The 16,628-nt window shown below is 35.7% G+C and overlaps 1 protein-coding gene across 2 annotated transcripts in view; it reads right to left on the bottom strand.

The window, feature by feature from the left end:
- Positions 1 to 16,628, bottom strand: part of LOC132140614 (target of rapamycin complex 2 subunit MAPKAP1-like) — a 36,289-nt gene that overhangs the window by 561 nt on the left and 19,100 nt on the right. For both annotated transcript variants that reach the window (XM_059549435.1, XM_059549436.1), the window contains 6 exons: positions 15,598 to 15,774; positions 12,093 to 12,202; positions 4,009 to 4,116; positions 3,645 to 3,785; positions 2,074 to 2,211; positions 29 to 126 (listed from right to left, as the gene is read on the bottom strand). In XM_059549435.1, the coding sequence (XP_059405418.1) occupies positions 29 to 126; positions 2,074 to 2,211; positions 3,645 to 3,785; positions 4,009 to 4,116; positions 12,093 to 12,202; positions 15,598 to 15,774 (772 nt within the window). The remainder of the gene's footprint in view (positions 1 to 28; positions 127 to 2,073; positions 2,212 to 3,644; positions 3,786 to 4,008; positions 4,117 to 12,092; positions 12,203 to 15,597; positions 15,775 to 16,628) is intronic.

The raw sequence follows: 16,628 nt of genomic DNA, 5'->3' as shown, positions 1-16,628 counted from the left end.
AAAAGCAGTAAAATACTATAAATCCTACCTTGAGCACAATCTCATTGACAGTAGCAGCATCACACTCGAAGTATAGGGCTTTGTAATCGTGGTTGCTTAGATATGTGAGCTTAAATATTGCATGACCTACAAAGAAACCATAAAGATCTTAAAGTTACTTTCAGAAAAAAATGAATAATTAGTAATAAGTATTTTTATAAACGGTCCATTATTTTGGAATCTGTTTTCAGTCATTCAGCCCAACAGGAAAAATAGTTTAATCAATTTACACTGAATAGCAGGTGCCAAGTTGACTTGAAATGCAATTACCATTAAAACCTTTTTATCTTGACAATGAAGCTAAATAATTTAGTTAAATAATGATAAACTGATCATTGCATTAATAAATGAATAAAGAAAGAGAGATCTTATGTTTGCACCAAGAAAGCGTAAAACACTCCTGACAATAAAACAACCCAGGGCTATCAAAAATAAAATAAAAATATACGCACTGTTTAAACGTTTGGGGTCAGTGACATGTTTTAATGTTTTGGAAAAAAAAAATCTCTTCTGCTAATCAAGGCTGCATTCATTTGATCATAAATACAATCAAAACTGAAATATTGTGAAATATAACAATTTACAAAAACTGAATATTAATATTTTAAAATGATATTCATTCCTGTGATGCGCAGCTGTATTTTCAGCATCATTCCTTCAGGTTTCAGTGTCACATGATCTTCAGAAATCATTCTAATACTGATTTTATGCTCAAGGCACATTTCTGATTATTATCAGAATGTAGAAAAATTTGTGTTGCTTCTTATTTTTGTGGAAACCAGGATTCTTTTATAATATTACATATCACATAATTAACCTCAAATATGAACTCTGGCGTCTTTGAATTTGAACACAGAAACAAACGGCCCTGCTCCAGAACCGAACGCTCAGTGACTGAGAGCATCGGTGTGAGCAGACTTCAGCAATCTGTCTGCACTTCATCAATCACCGTTAGCAGCACGCGTCTGGAGAGCTGCGCTCGTGGCCCTGTCATATCCGCTAAGAAGAGATGTCTGCATCACTTACCAATGCAAACCTTACAGAAAGGCTGCGTAAATAGATTTTGTTTTTGGTAACGGGGTTTCCTGTAAGTGTAATGTAATATAAATCCCTTGGTGAGTTTACAGTGCTACACTATATCTGTCAGTCTTCAGTGATGTGGGACATCAAAAGAGTTTCTATATAAACCAGAGACGTTTTACCGGAGGAGGCTAGAGAGGCAGTTCCTATTACTCTACTGTAGCATACAATTAGAAAAATCTTTGTTATTCAGTTTTTAATAATAAATAAATAATTTTTTAAAGGATGCATTAAATTGATTAAAAGGGACATATTTCTATTTCAAATAAATGCTGTTCTGTTGAACAATGTCCATCAATGTATGCTGAAAAAAGCATCAGCGTTTACACGTATGAACTGTTTTCAACACTAATCATGACAAGAATTTGTTTTTAACAGCAAAACAGCATATTAAAATGATTTCTGAAGGATCGTGTGACATTGAAGCAGAGTTATTATAGCTAACTAATACTTAGATGTTAACTAAAACCTTTAATTTAATTTCGTTTGATTAAATAAACCAAAAAAAAAAAAAAAAAAAACTACTAAAAATGACAAAAATACCCCCCCCCCCCCCAAAAAAAAAACAAAACAAAAAAAATATGTTTTAACCGAAATTAAAAAGAAAACCGAAAACAGGAAAATAAAAACTAACTCAAAATATAAAGAAAAATTATAATAGCACTGCAAATGAAGACTGGCATAATGGCTGCAGGGAATTCAGCTTTGCCAACACAGGAATAAATTACATTTTAAGACATATTTGAAAAGAAAATGGTTATTTTGACTTGCAATAATATTTCACAATATTTATGTTTTTACTGTATTTTTGATCAAATTAACCCAGCCTTGGTGAACAGAACGGATCTTTCAAAAACATTTGAAAAACATTTCGATCTCCAAACTTTGAATGGTAGTGTATATAAATGAATAAGGATTTCATGCATATTTCACGAAGGTTCGAACAGAACTGACTTGGACTCTTTTCCTCCACCAGGTCACAGGCACACAGCAGATCCGAGTCGATGGAGATCGGCTTCTGTCGGATCCAGAACTTTGTGCTTGTCTTCTGATTGGTGACAGGATCGATCTCCACCTTTTCACCAGAAATTCCTGGAAAAGTGAGAAGGTTTTATTTTAAAAACCACTCAACTGTCAGTTTCTATCAAAAGAGTTGTCATCCAGGTTCTAAAGATGAACAGGTGTGTGGGTTTATCTTCCCTGTTATTTAAATATGAAAGGAGAACCGACCCAGACTGTGAGAGAGAGGGGTCTGGAATATTATTACAGGTCTATCTCAGAAGCACACACTCAGTCTTATCCATAATGGATGTGACAGCTGTCAATCATTCACACGATTTAAAGAAATAGCATGCAAACATCAGTGTGCCAGAAAAAAATTCCAGCCTGTCAATCGGAGTGAAATTCCTAAAGAGATTCCCTGGCTCACACAGGCTTCCTGCGCCTGGAGCGCTGCTGTAATTGGGATGGAGCTGTGACTGGAGCAACTGTCAAGTGTGTTTTCACAAAACAGTTCTGTGTTTGATCTGAGGACCATCTGCCAAACCTTTGTTCAAGAGTTGGATCGTGCACTTTGAGAAGTGGAGAAACGGAGAAGTCAGGAGAAGCAAGCAAAACTGGAGACACTTTCTATTATATCTAGTATTTTGTGCCAAACTAAACTATACCATATAATACAATAACATATATAAAATTGTACATATACATGCATATTACAAAAATACATAAATATATACAAATAATATCCTTTTCTGTATTACAATAGCATAATAGAAATTATTACTATTTATATAACAATTAAACACACATGTGTGTGTGTGTGTGTGTGTATATATATATATATATATATATATATATATATATACACACACAAAAAAAATACAATCTTAATATAAAAGCTCTTTAAAAATTATAAAATGTACATAAATACATAATTTATAATACTAAAAGATAGTATTTTGTTAATACTATACTATACTATAATATATTAAAATTAAACTACATTTATGTGTGATTAAAAGATTTTTTAATTTTTTTTTTTTGTTTTTGTAATTTTATATATAAAAAAAAGTGTTTCGTTTTTGTAATTGTATTAGTATTTTTTAGAGTAGTAAATGCATATTTATATAATATATAATAGATTTAACTATTACTATATAATACTAGTTATTACTACACAATAATAATATTTACTATACCATAATGTGACTGAAAGAAAATTTTAATGGCACGTTAAAATTTTTTTTTTGCAGTTTTATTCTATTTTATTGTTTTACTACAGTGGCATGCTTTCCTAAACCATACTTTAAGAACAATAATACTACACAATTACATACTTTTATTATATGCTTCTTCACTATACAGTATTATAATTATACCATTTAATATCAACACTGTTCGGCGTCTGAGAGGTTCACTGAATCTGAAGAGACAACTCTTGTATTGAATCTGAATGTTGATCTATTTTTCCAGAAGTAGTGCCAGATATTTCATCAATGTAACATACAGAGATGTGGAAACCGTACCTAGCTGCACGTCTGTGGTGAAGCGGAGCTTGTGGATCATGCTGATCTTGAAGGACTTGTAGTGGTGACTGCTCAACATGTCCTGTACCGTAGTGATGTCTATAGGCGGGTCCTCCTCTGAGCTCTCCTCGCCTCGAGAACCTGCGGATGAAGACGGGGCGGGACGGGGTGGAGAAGATGATGTGTGCATTAGGTGTGCACTTTACATTTAATGTTGCTGCTGTTATGCAACAGTAAAGGTGATCAAAAAAGTTCAACAATATATCTTAATAAAGGAAAATCTCTTCCTGTAATGTTGTAAAAATGTTTATGAATGAGAGATGTTTAAAGATCATGCAACATCAGAAATGTCACCAAAACCCACTGTTTTCTCGAACCAAGCAGAACTCCATGGTTCCCTGGCTCTCCAGTGTACTGTCCAAATCCACCGCCACATTCGGTTCGGTTTGCTTCTCCAGACGATACATGGGGCCTGAAACAAATCACACAAGGGTTTATTTGACTGCATTTGCACTCGGCTCACATGAGCTACAAAATGCATTTCACTGCACTGGTAGAGCTCAAAGACCAATAGCACAATAATATTCAAAGATCACGTGTTCATGCCATTAAGCATTAGCATTTACTTGTTGCATATACATGAGTAAACCACACATAATTCAACTGCATTGTTAATGCATTTTATTAAACCATGCAAATTCTCTTAACAATTCATGCCTATAGGACCCCAAGACTTTGTCATTCTGATGAGAAATTGTTGCAGGAATCATTCTTTTGATTCTAAAAACATTCTTAATGTTCCATACAAAAATATAAATAAAATTACAATAAACAGAAAACATATCTTTCTATTCCACTGTAATAAACAGATCATTATTTTGAACGTCAACAATATTTGAAGAGTTTAGATGCAAAAGCCTAGAAGTGCCATCTGAAATTTTAACATTGAAACAACCCATTCATTGCCATTAAAGTGAAATTACTGAACCTACACATAGGAGCCTGGTTAAAAAAAATAATAATTATATATATATATATATATATATATATCTCATTTTAGAAGAAAATTCCAAACAGCACTTCATTTCAAAATATCACAGGGTTTTTTTTCCTATATTGTTTTAATCTAATAAATGCAGCCTTGGTGATTTCTCAACAGTAGTATTGTTTTTTTCTCTCTTTCTCATAACATGAATCATCTCTACTATACTGACCTCGTATGCACTCTGAACCCCTGAACAGTTTAATATGGTCATATAGAGCCCTTGAGAGAAGGCAGCCGGCATAAATGACTTCAGGATGAACAACAATCTGTTAGAGATAATGTGCTGGGATTTACAGCTTTAGGCTTCTCTTTATAACGTTAATATTGCTCAGTTCAAACAATCTAATTTGACTTTTTATTGTCCAATCAGATGTTATCAACCCATCTAAGACCTAAAGACTGGTCTTCACAGACCTTTCTCTCTCATTTGGAGAGGTTTGTAAAGATAAGTCAATAACTATTGCCTTGCGGGAACAACTGATGGCTATAAAACCAAAGGAATGGATGTTTATTTCTTGTCAGAAGCAGGAAAAATGCCCAGAGGCAGGATTAAGTCTTCCCCTCGTTTTTTTCTCCAGAAAAGAAGGGGAAAAAACAATAGAGAGAAGCTGCCAATCTAAATAGGGCAAACACTCAGGGCAATATTTACCCTTTTGCAAATACCGTGGTTTTTCCAAAATGTCACCAGAGCCTCCGAAAGCTTACGACCTCTATGGAGAAAGAAATATGTTCATGACAACCTCCAGCAGCACAAAACAAGATGCATCAGAACCCAAATGAAGCCAAAGAGTGAATCAATTCTATACAACACTTCAGTTCAGAGCCTGACGTGCAGGAATCAAACCAGTCGAGTGTATGGAAGAAGGAGATATAATCTGAAATATGTACACTGAAGAGCAGGAGACTGAGACTAATTCAGAAACACACCATCTGACCTTTCACAAGCTTTCCTGCAACCCTGCGCTGATCTCAGTGACGTGAGAGGTTGTTTTTCCTCTATTTTATCATCCGTCTGATCACTTAGTAAAGTAACAGCACACCTCTAACCCAACAAGACACATGATATCAAATGATATTTCATATTTAGAGTTTAACCAGAGACCAGACGTACCACGTGGGGCTACAAATCCACTCATTTTGTGAGTGTCATTAAAATATCGAGCCAAGTACTAAATAAAACAGCTGATACTTAATTCCCACAAATCCACACAAATCCAGCAACTGCTGAAAATGTTCATTTTTGTATAATGTCTCAATGCATTCGCCCTAAGCACATAACGCACAACAGTCACGGTCTGAGCTCATCTGTAGTTCACACACAAGCACACCGACCCCAAACCGCAGCCATCGCCGCCTCCCAAATGTCAGCAACATTTACCCTGATAAGACCCACAGGATGCATTCAATCGTGCTTATCTCCCCCAACAGACCCACAGAGCTTTACAAACCCTGAGCCGCTCATAAAACTAGCCATATTTAACAGTGTGCACGCTTTCTAGTGTCCACACGCCCGACCGAAAATCAAAGCAATAGCATTTTTCTCAATTATTAGACTAATTTCTAAATATCCATACATGCATTTAAATCTTTTTTTTTTTTAATCTAAATGATTAAACAAACAAATTTAAATTAATACCAGTAAATAAATATTCATTTTGTATTTAACATTTAATCCCTGTTAATATGCTTTAATTATATTTTTATATTAATTATAGTTTTTATAAATATAAATATTACTGTATATGACTAATATGCTTAATTCGATATTATTTTATTGAAAATAAATATACATTATTTATATATGTGTGTATATGTATGTGTGTGTGTTTAATCAATGTTTATAAGGGTAATTCGATTTTAATTTATATTTATATTAACCATTTACTTTTTTAATTTGAATCATACTTTATATACAGGGGTGCACATGATTTTTTTAAGCCTGGTTCTCATAAGAGAACCTGGAGATTTGGTTTGGTCCTCACACTGCATATAGCGTGACCCATTAAATATAACTATAAAAAAATGAATTAATAATAGTTACAATATTATTGCACTTTATTTATTTAGGTTTTTTATATAAAATAATAGTAAATAAACTAAATAATGGTGTGAGATAATATTATTAAAAATAAAAAGCAGTCCTAGTATTAAATACAAATACATAGTAAATATTAGAATTTTATTTTTAAGTTTGCTATAAAGCAAACTTAAAAATAAAATGCTAATATTTACTAGTACTTTCTTTGTTTGCCTCTTTAAGAAGAATCGCTTTATGCATTCCCCAATTTTAAGTCGCTTTGGATAAAAGAGACTAAAAATAAAGAAATAAAAGTGTTTTCATCATATTCAGCAGGCTTTTATTATGGCAGGTTGCCGGCAAGTAAGTATACAATCCGCGCTTCCGGATTTAGCGCTGCTGATTAAAGAGCGTCAGTGGATGAATGTCACAGTTTTGCATTGTGCTTTGAAAACAGCATGGCATACAGTAGCCTAGATTTATGCTTTCAGGTGGAAAATAAAACTCATATAGTACAGTTTGTGATCTAAAATGGTAATTGTGTATTAACAGCTGTCAACCATGTCGGTACGCAAATGCGCTGTCAGAACATATTTATACAACGCATTTTTTAATTTGGTCGCGCATGCGGACCTGCGGACCACTTATGTGCACCCCTGTATATATATTTACATTTACTTTTTTCCCACTATTAGTATAGTAATGAAAAACTCTCTAAAACTAATACAATAAACAAACATGTAATTTATAATGCTATATTACACACACATATGAAATATATACATCAAATATTTAATTTAACACAGTTTAAAAAAAAAAAGATTTACGTTAGTTTTTTGTTCCTTGTTCAGATCAGATCAGAAAGGACTAAACTAATACATGAAGGAAAAACAACTGCTTAAAATAAGAGAATAAAAAAAATGGCCAAACAGTGAACGGCAGGTGCAGAAGAGAGTGGACAGAAGATTACATCGGTCTCTTGTCTCCAGAGGGTGAATAAACAATAAATACTCATCTAAATGCAGATGAGAGCGCAGCCCGCGCCGTCTAACGCTTCTCTTCTGGACCAACTACCCCATTACATCCACTCAAGATGTCTTCTGAGACACCATCTCAGACTAAAACAGAAACAATCACCTGCAAGATGGGAAGCTGGACTGGGACGGGGCAATGGCTCACTGCCCGCGGGGCAATTCTGTAGGTTTATTTCCAATTAAATTCCCTCTGAGGGCTCTCTTGGGTTGCTGTCAAATCAATCCGTCTCTGATGAGGCTGTGCATCAAACACAAGTACTCTCAAACCACTGGAACTAAACATGCTATTATAACTGAGGGTGCTCGTACTTTTAAGAGCAAACTGACATTTCTCTTTTTTTGAGACATGTCTAAGATGTCACAAATCTGAAAAGAAAAACACTGGGTTTGTTTGTTTGCCCCAGAGACTGAGACACATGAGAGGACTGAGCCGGCTATTCCTCTGATACCTTTAAAAAGACAAAGAAACATGGATCTCAGAGTCGGAGCATTTTTTTTTCTCTTAAACTCCCCATCTTTGTTGTATCTGAAAAAGCTGTCAAATACTTGCATGGTTTCTGCAGAAAGAGATGCCAATAGATTGCATTTTAAAACCCAAAATAGCTTTCGAAACAAGTTCACGTTAGACTATTTGTGAATTTCAAAGTGCTGAATGGTTTGAAGTGAAAGCAAATGTCACTGTGATGGATTATCTTTAAAATTACTACAGACAGTTCAGTTGTACTGAAATAGCACATATTGTTGTCATGTGTGAGGAAAGTAACTGAAATATTGAGACTTGACAATTAAAAAAGCATATTTAAAAATCAAAAATAAGATCTTTACAAGACAGCTTAAATCATTTTAAATATGTTAAAATAGTTCAAAATATGACAAAACCTGCATAAACGAGGGAATTTTAGACTTCTAGACATGGAAAAGTCATGGAAAATATAATCTAATATAAATCAATTAATTATATATTAAAATACTTAAGAATTCAAATATTTTAATAATTAAAATGATTTAATTAAATATATAATATACTAATAATACAAATTTAATATAATTTAAATAATTAATAAAAAAATGTAATACTTTATTTACTACAAATAAAAAAAATATTTAAAATATGTAGAAAAATAAATAATTTAAAACAATTTATACAACATAATAACACATCAAAATTATAATACTTTTGAACAAATAATATACAGTATAACAAAATTATTAAACATTAAAAATATTTACTATTATTTAAACTAACTAAACTCTAACTGTTGTCAAAAGATTAATCGTGATTAATCGCATCCAAAATAAACGTTTTTGGTTACATAATATGTGTGTGTGGGCTGTTTATATTTATTAGGTATATATAAATACACACACATGCATATCTTAAAAAAATGTTTTTTATATATTAAATATATATATATATACAATATAAATTACATTGATATAAATACATTAGTGTTGGGTGATATTTTTCAAATCCTCATATCGTCAGCCTGTGAGATCGATGATACACGATATTATCGTGCACGGGTGGAGCAAGAGAGAGACTCGTTCTTCTTGTCAAATCATAACGATTTGGTGTTTTAAACCACGCAGGTGCGCGAGAGAGAGCCTATGGAATCACCAATAATCTAAAAAAATATACTTTCAAACATACTGATAAACTAACTTTACATTTTAAAATACTGTATTTAAAACAATTAGTTCATATACAGTCGGACGCAACTGTCATATCGCGCGTCCTGTGACGCCGCATCTGTGCACGGAAGTTATCAGATTAAATGTTCTGCAAAATCAGTCAAATGTGAAAATCAATAGTAGATTTCTTAGTCTAACAGTTTAACACTAATATTGGACATAAACCAACACATTAATGTAACAATGTACAAACTTCATAATCATCGGGAAGAAGGTGGCGGGAACCGGCGGACAATCAAATAAGATTTTAATAATTGTGCGGAGTGCATAAAAATAATAACAAGGTGGCAGAGCGAACTTATCATCCATAGTGGTTCTCACGTAGTCCTTCTCTTAAAGACTGATCACTTAACTCTGCCGCCTTGTTATTATTTTGTCTTTACTTTATTTGTAACGCCAAGAAAGAGTTAATCTCTCATGAATGAGAAGAGCTCGATGGTGTGTACCAGCCATTAAATGTGTGGGACACCAACTCCTCGTTTTCTATCTCTTTCATTTCATGGATTTAACTAGTTATCCGAGTCAAAGCGGACAACTTCTTTAGCGACGACAGGCTCTAATCCTCTTTTGCGCACTGCACGCTGTGTGGCTTCGTGTGTGTGTTTGTGTGTGTGTGTGTGTGTGTGTGTGTGAGAGAGAGATATGCGGTGCTGAAGTGAAATAGCTGGGCAGTTTGATAGCTGAATTATAATAGGCCTGATATATAAACTGATACCCCCTGTCTTGGATTCACAAATGCTGAGAACCGCTGCTACAGACAGTCAGTTTGGTGTTGATGAAAGAGTATGTGATCCATACTGATGAGGCTGTGTGGATACACATAAGACAAAAGCGAAGACTACAGCCTCTTTAAACTGACAGCGCTAGCCTCCAGCGTCCTTACTGAAGCGATCCTCTCTCGCTGCAGGCCGTGACCTCAGTGTGTGGTAAATTCAGCAGAGATGAGGCTCCAGTTGCTCTCCACACGCCATCATTTTAACTGCGTTTCATCCATTTCCTCTCTAATACACTTTTGTTCCCGCACCATTGCTTTCCATTCTTTGTGTGCACTTCTCCGTCTCCGAGTCAGTCTGCGGCTCAATCTCCTCTCCTCACCTCTCTTATCTCACACTGCCCCGGCTCATCATGGCCATCAAAGGGGCGATCCGTTACCTGTGACTTTTTGTATTAAAGTCTCTGGCCTTATCAGATTCCGCCCCATTCAGTGATGACATTAGGACGGCACATTGCAGCGGTTATCCAGCCAAATCGCAGCAGACGGCTTCACTTACTTTCTAAGATTAAAATTGCACACACAAATACCAGTTCGACCGACAATTCAGAGGCACCATTTGCTACACTGCCAATAATACACTGTATGGATCAAAGTTATCCATTTTTCTTTTATGTCAAAAATCACTAGGATGTTAAGTCAAGATCATGTTCTATGAAGACATTTTGTAAATTTCCTACCATAAATATATCAAAATGTAATTTCCGATTAGTAACATGCATTGCTAAGAACTTCATTTGGACAACTTTAAAGGTGATTTTCTCGATAATTAAGATTTTTTTGCACCCTCAAGATTCCAGATTTTCAAGTAGTTGTATCTCAGCCAAATATTGTCAGATTCAAAACATACATCAATGGAAATATGATTTCAGAAGACGTATACATCTACATTATCAGGATTGAAAATTAGTCACAGAAATAAAGCGTTATGAACATAGCCTGCTTATTCAGTCGAGTCTGTTTCTGTTTATTTGTAGTCACAGTATCCTATATACACATCACATTTAGAAAGAATGATCATTTCTATATTGTTATAAAAGCTCCCGAACAAAAACCATTAGGCCTATTATATTATTATGACCTAGGCAAGGCAAGGCAAGTTTATTTATACAGCACATGGTAAATTAAAGTGCTTAACATAAAAGAAAGTAAAATAGGCTACGCGGAGCTAAATTCTCGAGACGAGATTTATGACAGATTAAATGTGTTACTAAAAAAATACAAGTTTGTGATAGAGAATAAGAAGCTGGTATCTGATTACTTCAAGTGGTCACATTTACCATGTTTACTATGGTATGTTAATGCCTAGCATGCATAGTCTTTTGCATCACTTCTAAATATTTTTGCCTTGTATGGTGATCAAAATCCACATCGGATCAAGTTATTTCAAACACTCACTGCTGAAAGTGAGTTTTGATTAGATTCAACTTTATTATCATTGCACATGTAAGGTACAAGGCAACGAAATGCAGTTAGCATCTAACCAGAAGTGCAATAAGCAGTAATAGCTTTTTATGTGGCCAAAAAACCCCGGCCGTTGGCCCCGAGGAAGCCCCGGCGAGGCACGATCAAGCCCCAGAAGGAAAGTGGAAACGCGACTGGCCCTGGCCAGTTTATTACATTTGAAATATGGATATTTATCTTACAAAAATGCATGGATTCGCTACAGGAGGCCTTTATGCATGCATGCATGCATGCATTTTATTTCACATCTTCTGAACTGTTGACAACAAACACCTGCTTAACCCCATTGAAAGGCTTGGAGGTGCCAGGACACAGGCTAACTTTTCATTTTTGGGTGAACTAACCCTTTAAGAATATAAGCTTGAATATAAAACACATTCTCTTTTTCACATTAAGTGAGACATTAATCTTTGAGATCTCTCACCTGCTCCTTTCTGGGAGCCCTTTCGCTTTTTTAGGGCCTTCTGCAGAATATCCTTCATGGTGACTTTCTGGCTGTCCACTGGGATCAGGGAGAAACCATGAGCCGCGTTTCTGTGGGTGGGGAAGGCACATCATCAGTCATATTGAATACATCTTTAACGTTTGCATTAGATGCAAACTTCCTGTCTAACAGAGGATCAACACTGAAATCACACCTTCATTCATGTTTTTCACAGATAAACCTGAGGAAGCTGAAACACTAAAATTGTGAAGAATCATTTCAATTTAAAATAACTGTTTTCTATTTGAATGTGTTCCTGTGATGCAGAGTTGAATTTTCCAGTTTTTACTCCAGACAATATGATCCTTCAGAAATCATTCTAATATTTACAGTTCTCAACTCTTTAAGAGACCTAACTTGTTGTTCAGTAAGTGTGGAAATGAGTCATCTGACTGATTCACACCATGATCCAGACCAATGACAGATTCAAGACTGCTTCAGACTGATTCACCAAACAGATCTGAACCACTGAAGTATAGAATTTTTTTTGCAAATGTAGTTTGAGATTCAAGAGAAAAGCTTGCACACAGATAGATTGTATAGTACTCAGAAGTTGGTGGCTTCCCTTAACAGAGTGAATCCTAAACACAAGGCTGAGGACCAGTACACGAGTCAAACTTTGAGCACATGGATGCATCACTGCGATAGACTTCATCAACAGAACAACAACCTGAGGCCAGAGACCGGAGAGTAGTGCACACTTTCTGGACAGAGGACTTGCTTGTCCACTTCCATTTAGCAGTCCTGACCCATCTGCCTCGGGGCCAGGGCTTCTGACAGGCTTCACATCAGGCCGGGGATCCGGCGGAAGAGGTCGCTGGCCCCGATGGCCCACTGAGGGCCGAGCTTCGGCTCAGTTCTCGCCCAGGGTCCTGCAGTGCCACGTCATGAAGGGAGCATGCAGCTGACACAGAGCTCTAAAAACCAGCCCACAGCTTAAAGCTAATGAATAAAGAACAAAAAACTACTGACAAAGACACGTGAAATACCATGAAAAGTGCAAAGCAGCTGGGCCACAAATACAACTTTTCATAAAACTCAAATGGTTTTTGCATTGGGCAAATGGCTACTTAAGGTTTGGGGTCTGTAAGATTTTTTTTGTATCTGAAAAAAGTATTTTCAGCTAACCAAGGCTGCAATTATATGATCAAATTACCAAATATTAATTAGTGCCATAGATAAATATTTATATACTGCAGTGTTATTAACTAAAACTAAATATTAAGGAACATTTACGTTAATTAAAACAAAAGAAATGATTGCTAAAATTAAATTAAATGGTTAAGTTAAAGCTGAAGTACTAAAATTACTAGTGATGCACCGAAATGAAAATTCTGCGCCGAAACCGAAAATATAATATAATAATATAATATAATATAATAATCAAACTTTTATTAACAGTTACATAACAAAACATAAAATATTTTTTACAATAAATATAAATAATAATTATTTTTCAAGTTTTATGTTCCATCAAATAAAATAGTTTTTTTAAAATTGTGCAAAAAAATCCACAATTTTGGAGAATTTGCAGAACAAATGTTACATATTGCAACTTTGGTGTCCTCTCGTATAGGGCTGTCACTTTTGTGAAAAAAAAATCCTGTTCGATTTTTGAGACATAGGCAAAGTGTTCATTGAATCGTTAGTAAATTGCCTATATTTGGCGTTGATCCGTTTTTCAACGCCAAATATAGGCAAAACCACCGACAACTAAACAGGCATTAGGGCGAACTTAAAGAGGGAGCTTGAGACGCGCACAAGTCAGCAATGTGGACTGCCATAACATCAATGAAAAACATTACTGAAGGCTACATTGATATTATGCACTAATAGGCTCTGTGTGTGTGTGTGTGTGTGTGTGTGTGTGTGTGTGTGTGTGTGTGTGTGTGTGTGTGTGTGTGTCAGAACCTGCAGTTGCTGGGTGACGCGCGTTCGCTGCGAGCGTATAGTGACGAGCTGGACGCGCTCCGAGAGAAGGCCGTTAAAATCGATTCCCTGTTTTCGTTATCGAAACTTGTGTTGGTTGGTCCGATCGATTGTGCAGCTTTTGTGACAAGCTTTTTTTGATTGTGACAGCCCTTTGACATGCTTAATCTTTGATAGGCAGACGCGTGATAACAGCTCGACCGTGAGTGAAACCTAAGCGCTTGCTCACGGATGGGAGGGGCGGGTGACATTCATTTTCGGTTTACGTTTTCGGCTGTTTTTTTTTTATTTCGGCCCGAAACCGATAATGCAATTTCGGCCGAAAATTTTCGGCGGCCGAAATTTCGGTGCACCCCTAAAAATTACTAATACTAAAACTGAAATAAAAGAAATTTAATACATTTTTCTAAAATTAAAATTAACAAATAATGTAACAATGCATATATATATCAAAAATTAATTTGAAATAGAAATATTTTGTGTTAATTTTGATCATATTAATGCATCCTTGTTGAATGCAATTTTTATAAGTAAAAAATAAAATAAAAACGGTACTGTAATGTGTTGCTTTCACAGTTGACAAAATGATAAAGGAATAGTTCACCAAACTTTGGAAAAAAAAAATATTTTCTCTAACCTGCAAAACATTTATTTCCTAATAAAAACCATCCATGATTTGTTAATCGGTGCAAATGTCACACAACCTGAGCGAGTACAAGAAAACATTGCATACAAACATCTGTCACGTACACAAACAAACTGAACTTCATTGCACAATGTTAAATTCAGTATTACAGCCCAAACTACGGTTCCCTATCAAAGGCAAGACAATCTGGCAGGATGCCACTTAAATCCAATTAGCAACTTCCAATTAATAGATGCCTCCTAACACTTTGTCAGCCACATTTACCAAACAGCCGATTAGATATCGGACCAAATGCACAGAAGACAAACTATCGAATTGAGAGCTCCCAAAACAAAAGATAACAGCTTCATGCAGACGCCTGTGGGGAAAAAACTCCAACAAACTTAAGGGCTGAGTGCCAGGCATTTAAACCTCATTAGTTTAAGGGCTAAGTCTCATAAGAGCCTTATCAGAGGCTGTGCACTAACTAGGCAAACTTCTAGATACAGGTGAAGAATAAACTTTGTATTGATTTTACTTTGGAATTGTGTATTAATGCAACTATATACACTATCATTCAAAAGTTAGGGGTCAGTAAGATTTTTAATGTTTCTGAAAGAAGTGTCTTCTTATAACCAAGGCTGCAAAATATAATAGCATTTGATGAACAGAAAGTAAAAAAAAACAGCATTTATTCTATATACTGACCCCAAACTCTGGAATATGGCATATATGTATTATTCGTCAACAACAGAAAAAAAAGTGTTACCAACCCATTTTACTTGAATTATGTATAAAGCGTATTATGAAATTTAGATTTCCTTTTGATTTGACAGAAGTAGTAATATGTAGCGATAAAATCTTAAGTTTTGTGTTAAGTGGCATTCTTACATTCGAACAAAGAGTGACTGTTTGGGCCCCAGTCCAGGAGATGAATACTTCTCGACCAGAGCCAGCGTGCTGAAGCCAAACTTGTGTATGGGCTCGTTGGAGTCCAGCGGAGGGAAATCAGTGTCCACCTCGCCGTCATCCTCAGCGATGTGGAGGCAGTAAGTGTTGACATTCTCACTGTGGAGTACAAAAGGAGAAACATTAAAGAGATAGAGCTCAAACTCAAAGAGTGGTATTTCAATAAGATAAAATCCTGTTCCCTTTCAAAAGCTACTCTCGATGCTGCGCTCAATAGCGCTAATGAGAACATTCTTTGTTCGACCGGTTGTGAAGCACGTGTGTCAAACACGCCAAGAATTGGCTTACATAACCTCGGCAGGTGACGTCACTGATAACGTGCACCTGCAGGTTATAAATAGACGTGAAACGGAAACATCCTCAGGTTTCTTTGTCTTCAGAGACCGCATTGTGTGTGTGTGTGTCACGCTGATGAAAGTATTAGTTTAAAAGAAAGTATTTTGAGAGTTATAAAAAGAAAAAAAGGGAGAAAGAAAGTTCTAACTATTCTTGCTGATTCCATGAGATGTGTGCCTCGCTCTCGCATGCCGATCTCTGAAGAGAAATCGCATGTTTATTGTTTAAAAAAAAAAAAAAGGCTGCTTTTGCGTTCTAGAGTGGCAGTTGTAAGCACCGCGGTTCACTTCCTATCCGTGCTATGCTCTTTGCTCTCACGAGGAACGAGCTGCTTCCCACTCATTAAGATCGCGCTCCGATCTGGAGGATCAGACGGTTCTCGCGCCCACCTCCGAAGCGTGCCCAGGCACTTCTTCGGATTGGGCAGAGGCTGCTGTAGCTCTAGCTTCTGTTGAAATGGACATTGAGAGTGCTCTCTCCTAGCGCTCCTCTCGCGATTATAAGCACATGAGGAGTTACTAGGTGGTCACTCGTGCAGTGACCAGATTAAAGCCTTAAAATTAGATTTTGTATATTATGATTTCAAAGGTGAGAGAGACGCTAGCTGCTATCTCTCC

This window comes from Carassius carassius, chromosome 5 (assembly GCF_963082965.1).
Source record: "Carassius carassius chromosome 5, fCarCar2.1, whole genome shotgun sequence".
In the NCBI taxonomy this organism is placed as follows: Eukaryota; Metazoa; Chordata; class Actinopteri; order Cypriniformes; family Cyprinidae; genus Carassius; species Carassius carassius.
This window is presented reverse-complemented; position numbering and strand designations above follow the sequence as displayed.